The 16,187-nt window shown below is 48.1% G+C and overlaps 1 protein-coding gene across 1 annotated transcript in view; it reads right to left on the bottom strand.

The window, feature by feature from the left end:
• The window catches only part of LOC115415788 (partitioning defective 3 homolog), a gene marked incomplete at its 3' end in the record, with an annotated part of 98,072 nt that overhangs the window by 51,164 nt on the left and 30,721 nt on the right, over nucleotides 1-16,187 (bottom strand). Inside the window, exons 6-8 of the mRNA XM_030129426.1 lie at nucleotides 8,390-8,529; nucleotides 5,223-5,351; nucleotides 2,389-2,424 (exon numbers count right to left, since the gene is read on the bottom strand). Coding sequence (XP_029985286.1) covers nucleotides 2,389-2,424; nucleotides 5,223-5,351; nucleotides 8,390-8,529 — 305 coding nt within the window. The remainder of the gene's footprint in view (nucleotides 1-2,388; nucleotides 2,425-5,222; nucleotides 5,352-8,389; nucleotides 8,530-16,187) is intronic.

Raw genomic sequence — 16,187 nt, 5'->3', positions numbered from 1 at the left:
TGAACTTAAGTGACATCCCATTCTTAATCAATAGGGTTTAAAATGACATTGATCCACTCTTTGCAGCTCTAACAGCTTCAACTCTTCTGGGAAGGCTGTCCACAAGGATTAGGAGTGTGTTCATGGGAATTTTGGACCGTTCTTCCAGAAGTGCATTTGTGAGGTCCCACACTGATGTTGGACAGAAGGCCTGGCTCTCAGTCTGCGCTCTAATTCATCCAAAGGTGTTCTATGGGGTTGAGGTCAGGACTGTGTGCAGGCCAGTCCAGTTCATCCACACCAGACTCTGTCCTCCATGTCCAAATGGACCTTGCTTTGTGCACTGGTGCACAGTCATGTTGGAAGAGGAAGGGGCCGGCTCCAAACTGTTCCCACAAAGTTGGGAGCATGGAATTGTCCAAAATGTCTTGGTCTGCTGAAGCAAGAGATTTTGGACAATTCCAAAATTCCCATGAACACACTCCTAAACCTTGTGGACAGCCTTCCTAGAAGAGTTGAAGCTGTTAGAGCTGCAAAGGGTGGAGCCACGTCAGACTGAACCCCATAGACTAGGAATGGGATGGCACTGAAATTCATATGCGAGTCAAGGCAGGTGAGTGAATACTTTTGGCAATATAGTGTATTTTAATAAGGTTTTTCCCAGGATTATCACAGATTTTCCCAGGATTATCTCTGGACCTGCTGCGGTGGTCCTGCCTCTCTCCTGCCTTCATCATCATCACTCACTTATCCTCAACTGCCTCCATGTGTCTCCCCCTACTCCCCCCTTCTCCCCCTCTCCCACAGTCTCCATCTCTATCGCTCTCTCTTTTTCTCTTTCTCTACTCTCTCTCTTTAACCCCAGCTGGTCCTGTCAGTCGTCCATCCTCCAGGAGTCTGGGTCTGCTCCAGTTTTCTGCTGCTAAAGGGAAGTTTTTCCTTCCACTGTCACCAGTTACAAGTGTTTGCTCCTGGAGGATTCTGTTGGTTTCTGTAAATTGGCTTAGAGTCTGGTTTGGACCAACTCTATTTATAAAGTGTCATGAGAGAACTTTTTTGTTATGATCTGGCGCTATATAAATAAAATTTGATTGACTGAGTGATTTGATTAGTTTTCCCCTGTAAGTTGCTTTGGAAAAAAGTGTCTGCCAAATGCATAAACATAAACATAATTTAGTGAAATGTATGGCAATGCCATGTTTAACAAAACATAAGGTTAAATGTGATGAGCAGCACTCTGGTACAGTCAGACTGTAAAGACAGTATGACAATGAAGCACATTTTCTAAAAGAACTCAGAACTGTTACAGTATTATTAACCCTTTCATGTATGAATTATGACAACCATAGTCAAGATTTTTTTCTTTTTTCTTGTTTTTATCCCCCCTTGGGCATGAAAAAAAAAGCAATTGAGTTTTTTTTAATGAAGTTACAAAAATGTCCATGCGTTTAATTTTTGAAGTAAAGAAATGTGTTTAAAACCCAATATCAGAAAGTGAGATAAAAACAAATGAAAAGATTATAATCCTACTAATCTGATGTTTTCTCACATTTTAACATATTCTACTGCTAGTTATTACTCACTTCATGGAGGTAATATGCAAAAAAAAAAAAAAAACTTTTTGTCTAACAAATAATTGATTTGCACTAAAACATGTTACTGCAGATCAGGTTTATCAAGAACAGCCAAGTTACAGTAATGGGATGAATTGCAGTTTATGGGATGATGTAGTGTCCACTGTGTTGGCTGATATGAACTAAAACAACAAAACCCATGAATATACAAGAGAACAGCTGGAGAATAGCTGTCCACTGGAGTGACCACTATGCATGAAAGGGTTAAGTACTCGTACCAGTACTCAGTATCGGCAAGTACTCAAATGTAAGTACTTGTACTTGTACTGGGTCTGGAAAAAAGTGGTATCAGTGCATCCCTAGTCAGTAGTGTATGGTCAGTAGTGGTCAGTAGTGGTCAGTCTGTTCTCCATTCCAGTTCAACCCTCAGTAAACATGCTGGTTAATATTCACCACACATACCACAGTCTGTAGAAAACCCAGAGCAACAGCCTTATCCACAGCTGACAAATAAAAGCAGACTCCCCCCCTGCCCCCCCCCACTGTCACCCCCTCACTCTGACAACCACGGCTCGGGGGGGGGGGGGGGGGGGGGGGGTTCAGAGCCCCAGCTCCATACTGATGAACCATGAAATGAGGATTTGTCTGACTAAGTGTGGATGCAGATGCAGTGAACTGAGCACCGTGTGTGTTTACTACAGAGGAAAACTCCCAGCATGCATCTGTGTTTGAGGACCAGCTGGGTGGGACGACACATATGAACAACAGGCATGAAAAGGGGAGGAGCAGAGGATAAGTAGAGGAGAGGTTTACATGAGTGTGGGCAGAGTCTTACCAGGTCTGTGGGGGGGTGCACCTGTGGTTCAGCATTCTAGAACAAAAAAGAAGAAGAAGACAGTCATATGTGGTCCTAAATCTGACCCAGACCACTGTCATATGTGGTCCTAAATCTGACCCAGACCACTGTCATATGTGGTCCTAAATCTGACCCAGACCACTGTCATATGTGGTCCTAAATCTGACCCAGACCACTGTCATATGTGGTCCTAAATCTGACCCAGACCACTGTCATATGTGGTCCTAAATCTGACCCAGACCACTTTCATATGTGGTCCTAAATCTGACCCAGACCACTGTCATATGTGGTCCTAAATCTGACCCAGACCACTGTCATATGTGGTCCTAAACCTGACCCAGACCACTGTCATATGTGGTCCTAAATCTGACCCAGACCACTGTCATATGTGGTCCTAAATCTGACCCAGACCACTGTCATATGTGGTCCTAAATCTGACCCAGACCACTGTCATATGTGGTCCTAAATCTGACCCAGACCACTGTCATATGTGGTCCTAAATCTGACCCAGACCACTGTCATATGTGGTCCTAAATCTGACCCAGACCACTGTCATATGTGGTCCTAAATCTGACCCAGACCACTTTCATATGTGGTCCTAAATCTGACCCAGACCACTGTCATATGTGGTCCTAAATCTGACCCAGACCACTGTCATATGTGGTCCTAAATCTGACCCAGACCACTGTCATATGTGGTCCTAAATCTGACCCAGACCACTGTCATATGTGGTCCTAAATCTGACCCAGACCACTGTCATATGTGGTCCTAAATCTGACCCAGACCACTTTCATATGTGGTCCTAAATCTGACCCAGACCACTGTCATATGTGGTCCTAAATCTGACCCAGACCACTTTCTGGGCCTCTCCACCCACCCAAACCCTCCTTCATCCTCAGTGTTCTACTTCCTGCTCTCAGCTCATCCCTTCATCATGCACCTCAGATGCAGCTCCAGATGTGCACCACATCACACCTGATTTTCTGCACAGATAATTATGGGTCACATCTGGTGTCGTGTACAAACGCAGCAGTTGGTCCAATCGCACAAACTACATGAACAGTGGCTGGCAAAAATGTGGGAAGTTCCAGGATGTGAGTGGAATCAACAGCATCTGGAAACCTTTGAACAGAGCTGTGCACGTGGAGCCGTGCACGTGGAGCATCCTGCTTTATATTCAGAACCAGTGTGTGTTTGTTCTGCCTTCTATGTGTCCTGTGTCTGTCAACGCAGACAGAAGAGAGCGTGGGATGAAGTTAGAGACGCAAACGCAGAGGCAACAGACAGGTGAGTTAAAAAAGCACCTAGCATTAGCCAAACCAGGACACAGCAGCTAACATTAGCCAAACCAGGACACAGCAGCTAACATTAGCCAAACCAGGACACAGCAGCTAACATTAGCCAAACCAGGACACAGCAGCTAGCATTAGCCAAACCAGGACACAGCAGCTAGCATTAGCCAAACCAGGACACAGCAGCTAGCATTAGCCAAACCAGGACACAGCAGCTAACATTAGCCAAACCAGGACACAGCAGCTAGCATTAGCCAAAGCAGGACACAGCAGCTAGCATTAGCCAAACCAGGACACAGCAGCTAGCATTAGCCAAACCAGGACACAGCAGCTAACATTAGCCAAACCAGGACACAGCAGCTAGCATTAGCCAAACCAGGACACAGCAGCTAGCATTAGCCAAACCAGGACACAGCAGCTAACATTAGCCAAACCAGGACACAGCAGCTAACATTAGCCAAACCAAGACACAGCAGCTAGCATTAGCCAAACCAGGACACAGCAGCTAGCATTAGCCAAACCAGGACACAGCAGCTAGCATTAGCCAAACCAGGACACAGCAGCTAGCATTAGCCAAACCAGGACACAGCAGCTAGCATTAGCCAAACCAGGACACAGCAGCTAACATTAGCCAAACCAGGACACAGCAGCTAGCATTAGCCAAACCAGGACACAGCAGCTAACATTAGCCAAACCAGGACACAGCAGCTAGCATTAGCCAAACCAGGACACAGCAGCTAGCATTAGCCAAACCAGGACACAGCAGCTAACATTAGCCAAACCAGGACACAGCAGCTAGCATTAGCCAAAGCAGGACACAGCAGCTAGCATTAGCCAAACCAGGACACAGCAGCTAGCATTAGCCAAACCAGGACACAGCAGCTAACATTAGCCAAACCAGGACACAGCAGCTAGCATTAGCCAAACCAGGACACAGCAGCTAGCATTAGCCAAACCAGGACACAGCAGCTAACATTAGCCAAACCAGGACACAGCAGCTAACATTAGCCAAACCAGGACAGCAGCTAACATTAGCCAAACCAGGACACAGCAGCTAGCATTAGCCAAACCAGGACACAGCAGCTAGCATTAGCCAAACCAGGACACAGCAGCTAGCATTAGCCAAACCAGGACACAGCAGCTAACATTAGCCAAACCAGGACACAGCAGCTAGCATTAGCCAAACCAGGACACAGCAGCTAGCATTAGCCAAACCAGGACACAGCAGCTAACATTAGCCAAACCAGGACACAGCAGCTAACATTAGCCAAACCAGGACAGCAGCTAACATTAGCCAAACCAGGACACAGCAGCTAACATTAGCCAAACCAGGACACAGCAGCTAGCATTAGCCAAACCAGGACACAGCAGCTAACATTAGCCAAACCAGGACACAGCAGCTAACATTAGCCAAACCAGGACACAGCAGCTAACATTAGCCAAACCAGGACACAGCAGCTAACATTAGCCAAACCAGGACACAGCAGCTAACATTAGCAGCTGTGGAACACACAGACGTACCATCTCTGGTGGAAGGAACGCCTCCTCCTGTCGTAGAACCAGAAGACCCACAGCTCCGCCCATGGGCGTGGCCCTCAGCAAAGACACCACCTCTTCTTGAGTCCGCCCATTCAGGTCCACACTGTTCACCTGAGGAGGAGGAGGAGGAGGAGGAGGAGGAAGAAGAGGAGGAGGAAGAAGAGGAAGAGGAGAAGTGTGTCTTGAACATGTTGACCTCCATCAGTACTCATTTGTCCAGAACATACTGATGGTCTACATGACCTGGTGTGACCCTGATGGACTGGACATACAAGACAACAGCCTGGACAGTCATAAACATTATATATATATATATATATATATATATATATATATATATATATATATATATATATACATATACATATATATATATATATATATACATATATATATATATATATATATATATGTGTGTGTATGGAGGGGGTTGCCGGCATCAACAGTGTGTATTTCCTTTCAGTGATATTTCAGACTGCAGTACTCCACTGATAAAAATAATTGCACATGTCAGTGCTTCCAAACACCTGTGTGTCCCCCCCCCACCATCTGAAGACATTTCAAATGAAAAAGTCCATGGAACAGACCGCTACTGTTACACATGTTTATGTCCACACAGGTTTATTTCCAGTTGTGAGTGATTGACAGGAGTCTTAGTCCCACTAATCAGTACTAATACTAATAAGCCCAATAATATGTGATGTTCAGGTGTTCAATGTAAACAAAGGGGGCCCTCTAGTGGTGGGAATAAGCTGCACTAACAGATGTTTATGCCAGGAGGTACTGTGACCGCTTTGCTTTGTGTGTTTGCATGCGTGCGTATTTGTTTGTTTGTTTGTTAGCAAGATAACTCAAAAAGTTATGGAGGGATTTTCATGAATTTTTCAGTAAATGTTGATACTGGTACAAGGAAGAAATGACTAAATTTTGGTGGTGATTGGGGGGGGGCACTCATATGCCTTGGTGGAGGTCTGCACTGTCCAAGTGCTTTTCTTGTTTGTCCTTGTGGTGTTCCCGTAGTCAGTTCAGACATAAGAAGGAACTATCAGACACGTTTCTTTCACTCTGTTTGTATGGCCCCAAAAACGTTTGCCTGAGTATTTTATGTTCAGTTGTTGTCAGAATGAATAGTATCAAATATCTCTGATGTGAACCTTTGTTTCTGGATAAAAAGGTGTTGTAAATCTTCAGTAAATCTGTAAATGCTAATCGTTAGCGTGTCTATGGATTTTCCCATTCAAGTTAGCATCGAGCTAGTGGCCTTTTTCCCATTCATTTAAATGCACACTGAACAAAAATATAAACGCACCACTTTTGTTTTTGCTCCATTTTTCATGAGCTGAACTCAAAGATCTAAAACTTTTTCTGTGTACACACAAGGTTTATTTCTCTCAAATATTGTTCACAAATCTGTCTAAATTTGTGTTAGTGAACACTTGTTCTTTGCTGAGATAATCCATCCACCTCACAGGTGTAGCAGATCAAGATGCTGATTAGACAGCAGGATTTTTGCACAGGTGTGCCTTAGGCTGGCCACAATAAAAGGCCACTCCAAAATGTGCAGTTTTATCACACAGCACAATACCACAGATGTCACAAGTTTTGAGGGAATATGCACTGGTCATGTGACTTCAGGAATCTCCACCAGAGCTTCTGCCTGTGAATTGAATGTTCATTTCTCTACCATAAGCCATCTCCAAAGCTGTTTCAGAGAATTCATGAAGAAGACTGTGCGAGGAAAATGGTGGTCACACCAAATACTGACTGGTTTTCTGACCCCCCTGGACCACCCAATACAGTAAAAGTGCACATTTTAGAGTGGCCTTTTATTGTGGCCAGCCTAAGTCACACCAGTGCAATACTCCTGCTGTCTAATCAGCATCTGGATCTGCCACACCTGTGAGGTGGATGGATTATCTCAGCAAAGGACAAAGGAGAAGTGCTCACTAACACAGATTTAGACAAATCTATGAACAATATTTGAGAGAAATAGGCCTTTTGTGTACAGAGAAAAAGTTTTAGATCTTTGAGTTCAGCTCATGAAAAATGGGAGCAAAAACAAAAGTGGTGCGTTTATATTTTTGTTCAGTGTATAATGCCATGTAAATGTACTAAGGCAGTGAACAGAACTCAGACATGTTTTGTTTGTATGTGTCAGTTTTACAGTGAGTCTACAGGAACAGAGTTGGACAGAAGTTTTGGGCGTCCGTCTTTTCTTGGTAAACCTGTTGTCTATCTGCAGCTAATCGCTACACACACACGAGCAGAAGAATAGGAGTTAAAATAAAACGGCATCAAAAAAAAAATTGTCTGCGTCATCTAATGAATGCGTTAAGGCGGTAATAATGCGTTAACTTGCCCAGCCCTATATATATATATATATATATACTTATTTATTTATTTATTTTATTTTATTTTATTTATTTATTTATTTATTTTTTGACCCCTCACCAGTCCTGGATTGTACTGACTGTAAAAGGACATTTTAACTGATAGTTTCTGTCTTTGGTTCTTTCCTTTCTTCCATCTCCTGTATTTAGACGTTCCTTTAACATGTTCCTATTATATTCATATGAATAGACAGACTGACCTTTGACCTCTGACCTCTATTATCTGTTCAGTCCATCTGTGAATCTGTGAATGTTCAACAGGTCCAGTGTGTAAATAGAATGAGAACAGTCAGATGGGACAGATGTTCATATGAATCTAAAACACAAACACTTTAAAGTTCACTTCAGTTTATGTTTGGACACTTTAAGAACCTGAGACCAATGGAAGGAACCAAAGAATTAAAGGCACATCAGCCAAAGTATCTGGTGTTCCTTAATGAAGGTTCTGTTTTCTCTGTCTGTTTCTTTCTCTGTGTGCAGGATAACTCAAAAGTTATGAACGGATTTGGATGAAATGTTCAGTAAATGTCGAAACTGGAACAAATGAGTAAAGTTTGGTAGTGATGGGGTGGGGGGTGGGGGGGGTGCCCTGGGGGGGTCTGTGCTCTCAGAGTGCTTTTGTAGTTACTAGTACACACTGATACACACTAGTACACACTGATACACACTAGTACACACTGATACACACTAGTACACAGTAGTACACACTGGTACACAGTAGTACACAGTAGTATGCCCCAGTACTTGGGCGGTGCTTACCTCCAGGAGGCGGTCTCCTGCCTTCAGTCGGCCATCTTGGATGGCGGCTCCTCGGGGCAGGATGTTCTTGACGTAGATTGGCGCTGAACCTCCGATGGGGACGTCTCTGGACGTGATACTGAAGCCCAGACCTTCAGGACCTGCAGGAGCAGAGAGCAGGGGACACCTGAGGACACCTGAGGATGTGGACAGGTCTGTCCAGCACTGCTGTGTCCATGTGGACCTGTCTCTGATACAGACACTGGGTTCAGTCAGGTGGACTCAGACATGGGTGGACTGTCCCCAACTGTCCCCGACTGTCCCCAACTGTCCTCAACTATCCCTGACTGTCCCCAACTGTCCTCAACTATCCCCGACTGTCCCCAACTGTCCTCAAGTGTCCTCAACTATCCCCAACTGTCCCAGACTGTCCCCATCTGTCCTCAACTATCCCAGACTGTCCCCGACTGTCCTCAACTATCCCTGACTGTCCTCAACTGTCCCCAACTATCTCCAACTGTCCTCAACTATCCCCGACTGTCCTCAACTGTCCCCGACTGTCCGCAACTATCCCCGACTGTCCTCAACTGACCCAGACTGTCCCCAACTATCTCCAACTGTCCTCAACTATCCCTGACTGTCCTCAACTGTCCCAGACTGTCCTCAACTATCTCCAACTGTCCTCAACTATCCCTGACTGTCCTCAACTGTCCCCGACTGTCCTCAACTATCCCCGACTGTCCTCAACTGACCCAGACTGTCCCCAACTATCTCCAACTGTCCTCAACTATCCCTGACTGTCCTCAACTGTCCCAGACTGTCCTCAACTATCTCCAACTGTCTTCAACTATCCCTGACTGTCCTCAACTATCCCCGACTGTCCCCAACTATCCCAGACTGTCCCTGACTCTCCCCAACTGTCCTCAACTATCCCCGACTGTCCTTAACTATCCCCGACTGTCCTCAACTGTCCCAGACTGTCCCCAACTTTCCCCGACTGTCCTCAACTATCCCCAACTGTCCTTAACTATCCCCGACTGTCCCAGACTTTTCCCGACTGTCCCCAACTGTCCCCGATTGTCCTTGACTATCCCCGACTGTCCTCAACTGTCCACAACTGTCCCCGACTGCCCCCAACTGTCCCCGACTGTCCTCAACTGTCCCAGACTGTCCTCAACTATCCCCGACTGTCCCCAACTATCCCAGACTGTCCCTGACTCTCCCCAACTGTCCTCAACTATCCCCGACTGTCCTTAACTATCCCCGACTGTCCTCAACTGTCCCAGACTGTCCCCAACTTTCCCCGACTGTCCTCAACTATCCCCAACTGTCCTTAACTATCCCCGACTGTCCCAGACTTTTCCCGACTGTCCCCAACTGTCCCCGATTGTCCTTGACTATCCCCGACTGTCCTCAACTGTCCACAACTGTCCCCGACTGCCCCCAACTGTCCCCGACTGTCCTCAACTGTCCCGACTGCCCCCAGCTGTCCTCAACTGTCCCCAACTGTCCCAGACTGTCCTCAACTGCCCCCGACTGCCCCCAACTGTCCCCGACTGTCCTCAACTGTCCCGACTGCCCCCAGCTGTCCTCAACTGTCCCCAACTGTCCCAGACTGTCCTCAACTGTCTACAACTGTTCCCAACTGCCCCCAACTGTCCCCGACTGCCCCCAACTGTCCTCAACTGTCCCCAACTGTCCCAGACTGTCCTCAACTGTCCCCGACTGCCCCCAACTGTCCCCGACTGTCCTCAACTGTCCCTGACTGTCCTCAACTGTCCCTGACTGTCCTCAACTGTCCCAGACTGCCCTCAGCTGTCCCCAGACACTGCCATTATATATGGATTGAACATATGAAGGCATGAACATATGGCCTTAAATCCCTGAGTCCACATGTGAACTGTATCTGTGTCGTTTCCATGAATCCATGAGGCTCATGGTTTATCGGCTGACTGTTGAATCTAATATTCAGAGTTTTTACACCTGATAACTTTATTTCCATTTGAACATGTCTGTGTTTGGATCCTTTAGTGGATGACGCCTTAGGGAACTGTGGTTTCATTTATTCAGCTTTTTTACCTCCTCCAGGAGGTACTGTGATCACTTTGCTTTGTTTGTGTGTTTGTTTGTTTGTTTGTTCATCTTTGGTGTAAAACTCTTCCACCCATCTTTCCCAGATCTTCCCCACAGATAGGCCTAGGCCCTCGGACCAACCCAGTCCATTTTGGTCCCAGTAGGACAAAGTTCAAGGTCACAGCAAGTTCACAACATCTACAGTTTTCCATCTGTCATCATTGAGACATTTTCCGAAATTCATCCAAAATTCCAAACGACTCCGATTCTCCTCCAATTGGATCCACCTGTAGCTTAAAACAATCTCTTGTATCTGGAACTAAATTGTTCACATCCACTGTGGAATGTGGACTCTGTGGACCCCACCACCACCACCACCCCCCTCCGTTGATGAGCCCCTCCTCCTCCCAGCTGCACACTTGCTTCCTCATTAATGCTCTGGTAAACTCCTGCAGTGCTCCTGTTCTAAACAGGGGGGTGGACCTGTTACACCCCCATCAGCTTGATTAAGAAGAACCCAGACTATTTCCTGTTTACGACGCTCTTGTTTGATTGATTCCGATCCTCCTGGGATTAGGACGGAGCAGAGGAGTCTGGTTCAAACCAGTAAACAGAGCAGGAGATGAATGAGTTTAAAGGTTCAGGCTTCAGTCAGAGCTCCCACCCACATACATGAAGCCCCCACCTCTGAGGAGTCAGACCCACACACATGAAGCCCCCACCTCTGGGGAGTCAGACCCACACACATGAAGCCCCCACCTCTGGGGAGTCAGACCCACACACATGAAGCCCCCACCTCTGGGGAGTCAGACCCACACACATGAAGCCCCCACCTCTGGGGAGTCGGACCACAGCGGAAAACCACAGGTCACATGAACCAAGAGAACACATCTGTATTGCTGTGTTTACACTACGAGGAACGGCTCGACTCCATTCTGGTACCAGGTCCTATTCCAGACCGTTTCCACTCTGGTACCAGCTCCTATTCCAGACCGTTTCCACTCTGGTACCAGCTCCTATTCCAGACCGTTTCCACTCTGGTACCAGCTCCTATTCCAGACCCTTTCCACTCTGGTACCAGCTCCTATTCCAGACCCTTTCCACTCTGGTACCAGGTCCTATTCCAGACCCTTTCCACTCTGGTACCAGGTCCTATTCCAGACCGTTTCCACTCTGGTACCAGCTCCTATTCCAGACCGTTTCCACTCTGGTACCAGGTCCTATTCCAGACCCTTTCCACTCTGGTACCAGGTCCTATTCCAGACCGTTTCCACTCTGGTACCAGGTCCTATTCCAGACCCTTTCCACTCTGGTACCAGGTCCTATTCCAGACCCTTTCCACTCTGGTACCAGGTCCTATTCCAGACCATTTCCACTCTGGTACCAGCTCCTATTCCAGACCCTTTCCACTCTGGTACCAGGTCCTATTCCAGACTGTTTCCACTCTGGTACCAGCTCCTATTCCAGACCGCTTCCACTCTGGTACCAGGTCCTATTCCAGACCCTTTCCACTCTGGTACCAGCTCCTATTCCAGACCATTTCCACTCTGGTACCAGCTCCTATTCCAGACCGTTTCCACTCTGGTGACAGGTCCTATTCCAGACCGTTTCCACTCTGGTACCAGGTCCTATTCCAGACCCTTTCCACTCTGGTACCAGGTCCGATTCCAGACCGTTTCCACTCTGGTACCAGCTCCTATTCCAGACCGTTTCCACTCTGGTACCAGCTCCTATTCTAGACCGTTTCCACTCTGGTACCAGGTCCTATTCCAGACCGTTTCCACTCTGGTACCAGCTCCTATTCCAGACCGTTTCCACTCTGGTACCAGGTCCTATTCCAGACCCTTTCCACTCTGGTACCAGGTCCTATTCCAGACCCTTTCCACTATGGTACCAGCTCCTATTCCAGACCGTTTCCACTCTGGTACCAGCTCCTATTCCAGACCCTTTCCACTATGGTACCAGCTCCTATTCCAGACCGTTTCCACTCTGGTACCAGCTCCTATTCCAGACCCTTTCCACTCTGGTACCAGCTCCTATTCCAGACCGTTTCCACTCTGGTACCAGGTCCTATTCCAGACCCTTTCCACTCTGGTACCAGGTCCTATTCCAGACCGTTTCCACTCTGGTACCAGCTCCTATTCTAGACCGTTTCCACTCTGGTACCAGGTCCTATTCCAGACCGTTTCCACTCTGGTACCAGGTCCTATTCCAGACCCTTTCCACTCTGGTACCAGGTCCTATTCCAGACCCTTTCCACTCTGGTACCAGCTCCTATTCCAGACCGTTTCCACTCTGGTACCAGCTCCTATTCCAGACCGTTTCCACTCTGGTACCAGCTCCTATTCCAGACCGTTTCCACTATGGTACCAGCTCCTATTCCAGACCGTTTCCACTCTGGTACCAGGTCCTATTCCAGACCGTTTCCACTCTGGTACCAGGTCCTATTCCAGACCGTTTCCACTCTGGTACCAGCTCCTATTCCAGACCGTTTCCACTCTGGTACCAGCTCCTATTCCAGACCGTTTCCACTATGGTACCAGCTCCTATTCCAGACCGTTTCCACTCTGGTACCAGCTCCTATTCCAGACCGTTTCCACTCTGGTACCAGCTCCTATTCCAGACCCTTTCCACTCTGGTACCAGGTCCTATTCCAGACCCTTTCCACTCTGGTACCAGGTCCTATTCCAGACCGTTTCCACTCTGGTACCAGGTCCTATTCCAGACCGTTTCCACTCTGGTACCAGCTCCTATTCCAGACCGTTTCCACTATGGTACCAGCTCCTATTCCAGACCGTTTCCACTCTGGTACCAGCTCCTATTCCAGACCGTTTCCACTATGGTACCAGCTCCTATTCCAGACCCTTTCCACTCTGGTATCAGGTCCTATTCCAGACCCTTTCCACTCTGGTACCAGGTCCTATTCCAGACCCTTTCCACTCTGGTACCAGCTCCTATTCCAGACCGTTTCCACTCTGGTACCAGCTCCTATTCCAGACCGTTTCCACTCTGGTACCAGCTCCTATTCCAGACCGTTTCCACTCTGGTACCAGCTCCTATTCCAGACCGTTTCCACTCTGGTACCAGCTCCTATTCCAGACCGTTTCCACTCTGGTACCAGCTCCTATTCCAGACCCTTTCCACTCTGGTACCAGCTCCTATTCCAGACCGTTTCCACTATGGTACCAGCTCCTATTCCAGACCGTTTCCACTATGGTACCAGCTCCTATTCCAGACCGTTTCCACTCTGGTACCAGCTCCTATTCCAGACCGTTTCCACTCTGGTACCAGGTCCTATTCCAGACCGTTTCCACTATGGTACCAGCTCCTATTCCAGACCGTTTCCACTCTGGTACCAGCTCCTATTCCAGACCGTTTCCACTATGGTACCAGCTCCTATTCCAGACCGTTTCCACTCTGGTACCAGCTCCTATTCCAGACCGTTTCCACTATGGTACCAGCTCCTATTCCAGACCCTTTCCACTCTGGTACCAGGTCCTATTCCAGACCCTTTCCACTCTGGTACCAGGTCCTATTCCAGACCGTTTCCATTCCAGAATACTACCCACTTTACAGGTACATCTAAAAAAATTAGAATATTATGAAAAAGTCCAATATTTTTTGTCCCTCATTTCAGAAAGGTAAACCCATATATTATACAGACTCATTAGACAGAGTGACATATTTACCTCCGCCAAGGAGGTTATGTTTTTGCCAGGGTTTGTTTGTTTGTTTGTTTGTCTGTTTGTTTGTTTGTCTGTCCGTTAGTGTGCAACATAACTCAAAAAGTTATGGACAGATTTGGATGAAATTTTCAGGGTTTGTTGGAAATGGGATAAGGAAGAAATGATTAAATTTTGGTGGTGATCGGGGGTGGGGTGGCCCACGGGGGGGGCCACTGATCAGCCTTGGCGGAGGTCTGCGCTCTCCGAGTGCTTCTAGTTAAGCCTTATTTCTTTAATGAAAACCCAAAATTCTGTGTCTCAGAAAATTAGAATATTGCATAAAATCAATTAAAAAAGTATATTTCAAACAGAAATGTCAGTGTTGTGTTCAGTCTGTTCATTCGTCTGAACTCAGTCCTTGGTTGGTTCTACTTTGACATGAATTCCTGCATCAGTGTGTGGTGTCATGGACCTGCTCAGACCTAACCCTAACCCTGTGGACCTGCTCAGACCTAACCCTAACCCTGTGGACCTGCTCAGAACTAACCCTAACCCTGTGGACCTGCTCAGCCCTAACCCTAACCCTGTGGACCCGCTCAGACCTAACCCTAACCCTGTGGACCTGCTCAGCCCTAACCCTAACCCTGTGGACCTGCTCAGACCTAACCCTAACCCTGTGGACCTGCTCAGACCTAACCCTAACCCTGTGGACCTGCTCAGCCCTAACCCTAACCCTGTGGACCTGCTCAGCCCTAACCCTAACCCTAACCCTGTGGACCTGCTCAGCCCTAACCCTGTGGACCTGCTCAGACCTAACCCTAACCCTGTGGACCTGCTCAGCCCTAACCCTAACCCTGTGGACCTGCTCAGCCCTAACCCTAACCCTGTGGACCCGCTCAGACCTAACCCTAACCCTGTGGACCTGCTCAGACCTAACCCTAACCCTAACCCTGTGGACCTGCTCAGACCTAACCCTAACCCTGTGGACCTGCTCAGACCTAACCCTAACCCTGTGGACCTGCTCAGACCTAACCCTAACCCTGTGGACCTGCTCAGACCTAACCCTAACCCTAACCCTGTGGACCTGCTCAGACCTAACCCTAACCCTGTGGACCTGCTCAGACCTAACCCTAACCCTGTGGACCTGCTCAGACCTAACCCTAACCCTGTGGACCTGCTCAGCCCTAACCCTAACCCTGTGGACCTGCTCAGACCTAACCCTAACCCTGTGGACCTGCTCAGACCTAACCCTAACCCTGTGGACCTGCTCAGACCTAACCCTAACCCTAACCCTGTGGACCTGCTCAGACCTAACCCTTACCCTAACCCTGTGGACCTGCTCAGACCTAACCCTAACCCTGTGGACCTGCTCAGACCTAACCCTAACCCTGTGGACCTGCTCAGACCTAACCCTAACCCTGTGGACCTGCTCAGACCTAACCCTAACCCGAACCCTGTGGACCTGCTCAGACCTAACCCTAACCCTAACCCTGTGGACCTGCTCAGACCTAACCCTAACCCTGTGGACCTGCTCAGACCTAACCCTAACCCTGTGGACCTGCTCAGACCTAACCCTAACCCTGTGGACCTGCTCAGACCTAACCCTAACCCTGTGGACCTGCTCAGACCTAACCCTAACCCTGTGGACCCGCTCAGACCTAACCCTAACCCTGTGGACCTGCTCAGACCTAACCCTAACCCTGTAGACCTGCTCAGACCTAACCCTAACCCTGTGGACCTGCTCAGACCTAACCCTAACCCTGTGGACCTGCTCAGACCTAACCCTAACCCGAACCCTGTGGACCTGCTCAGACCTAACCCTAACCCTGTGGACCTGCTCAGACCTAACCCTAACCCGAACCCTGTGGACCTGCTCAGACCTAACCCTAACCCTGTGGACCTGCTCAGACCTAACCCTGTGGACCCGCTCAGACCTAACCCTAACCCTGTGGACCCGCTCAGACCTAACCCTAACCCTGTGGACCTGCTCAGACCTAACCCTGTGGACCCGCTCAGACCTAACCCTAACCCTGTGGACCCGCTCAGACCTAACCCTAACCCTGTGGACCCGCTCAGACCTA

The sequence above is a fragment of the Sphaeramia orbicularis genome, unplaced genomic scaffold, assembly GCF_902148855.1.
Source record: "Sphaeramia orbicularis unplaced genomic scaffold, fSphaOr1.1, whole genome shotgun sequence".
Classification (NCBI taxonomy): domain Eukaryota; kingdom Metazoa; phylum Chordata; class Actinopteri; order Kurtiformes; family Apogonidae; genus Sphaeramia; species Sphaeramia orbicularis.
The sequence above is the reverse complement of the archived record's forward strand: the minus strand, read 5'-3'. Positions and strand labels throughout refer to the sequence as shown.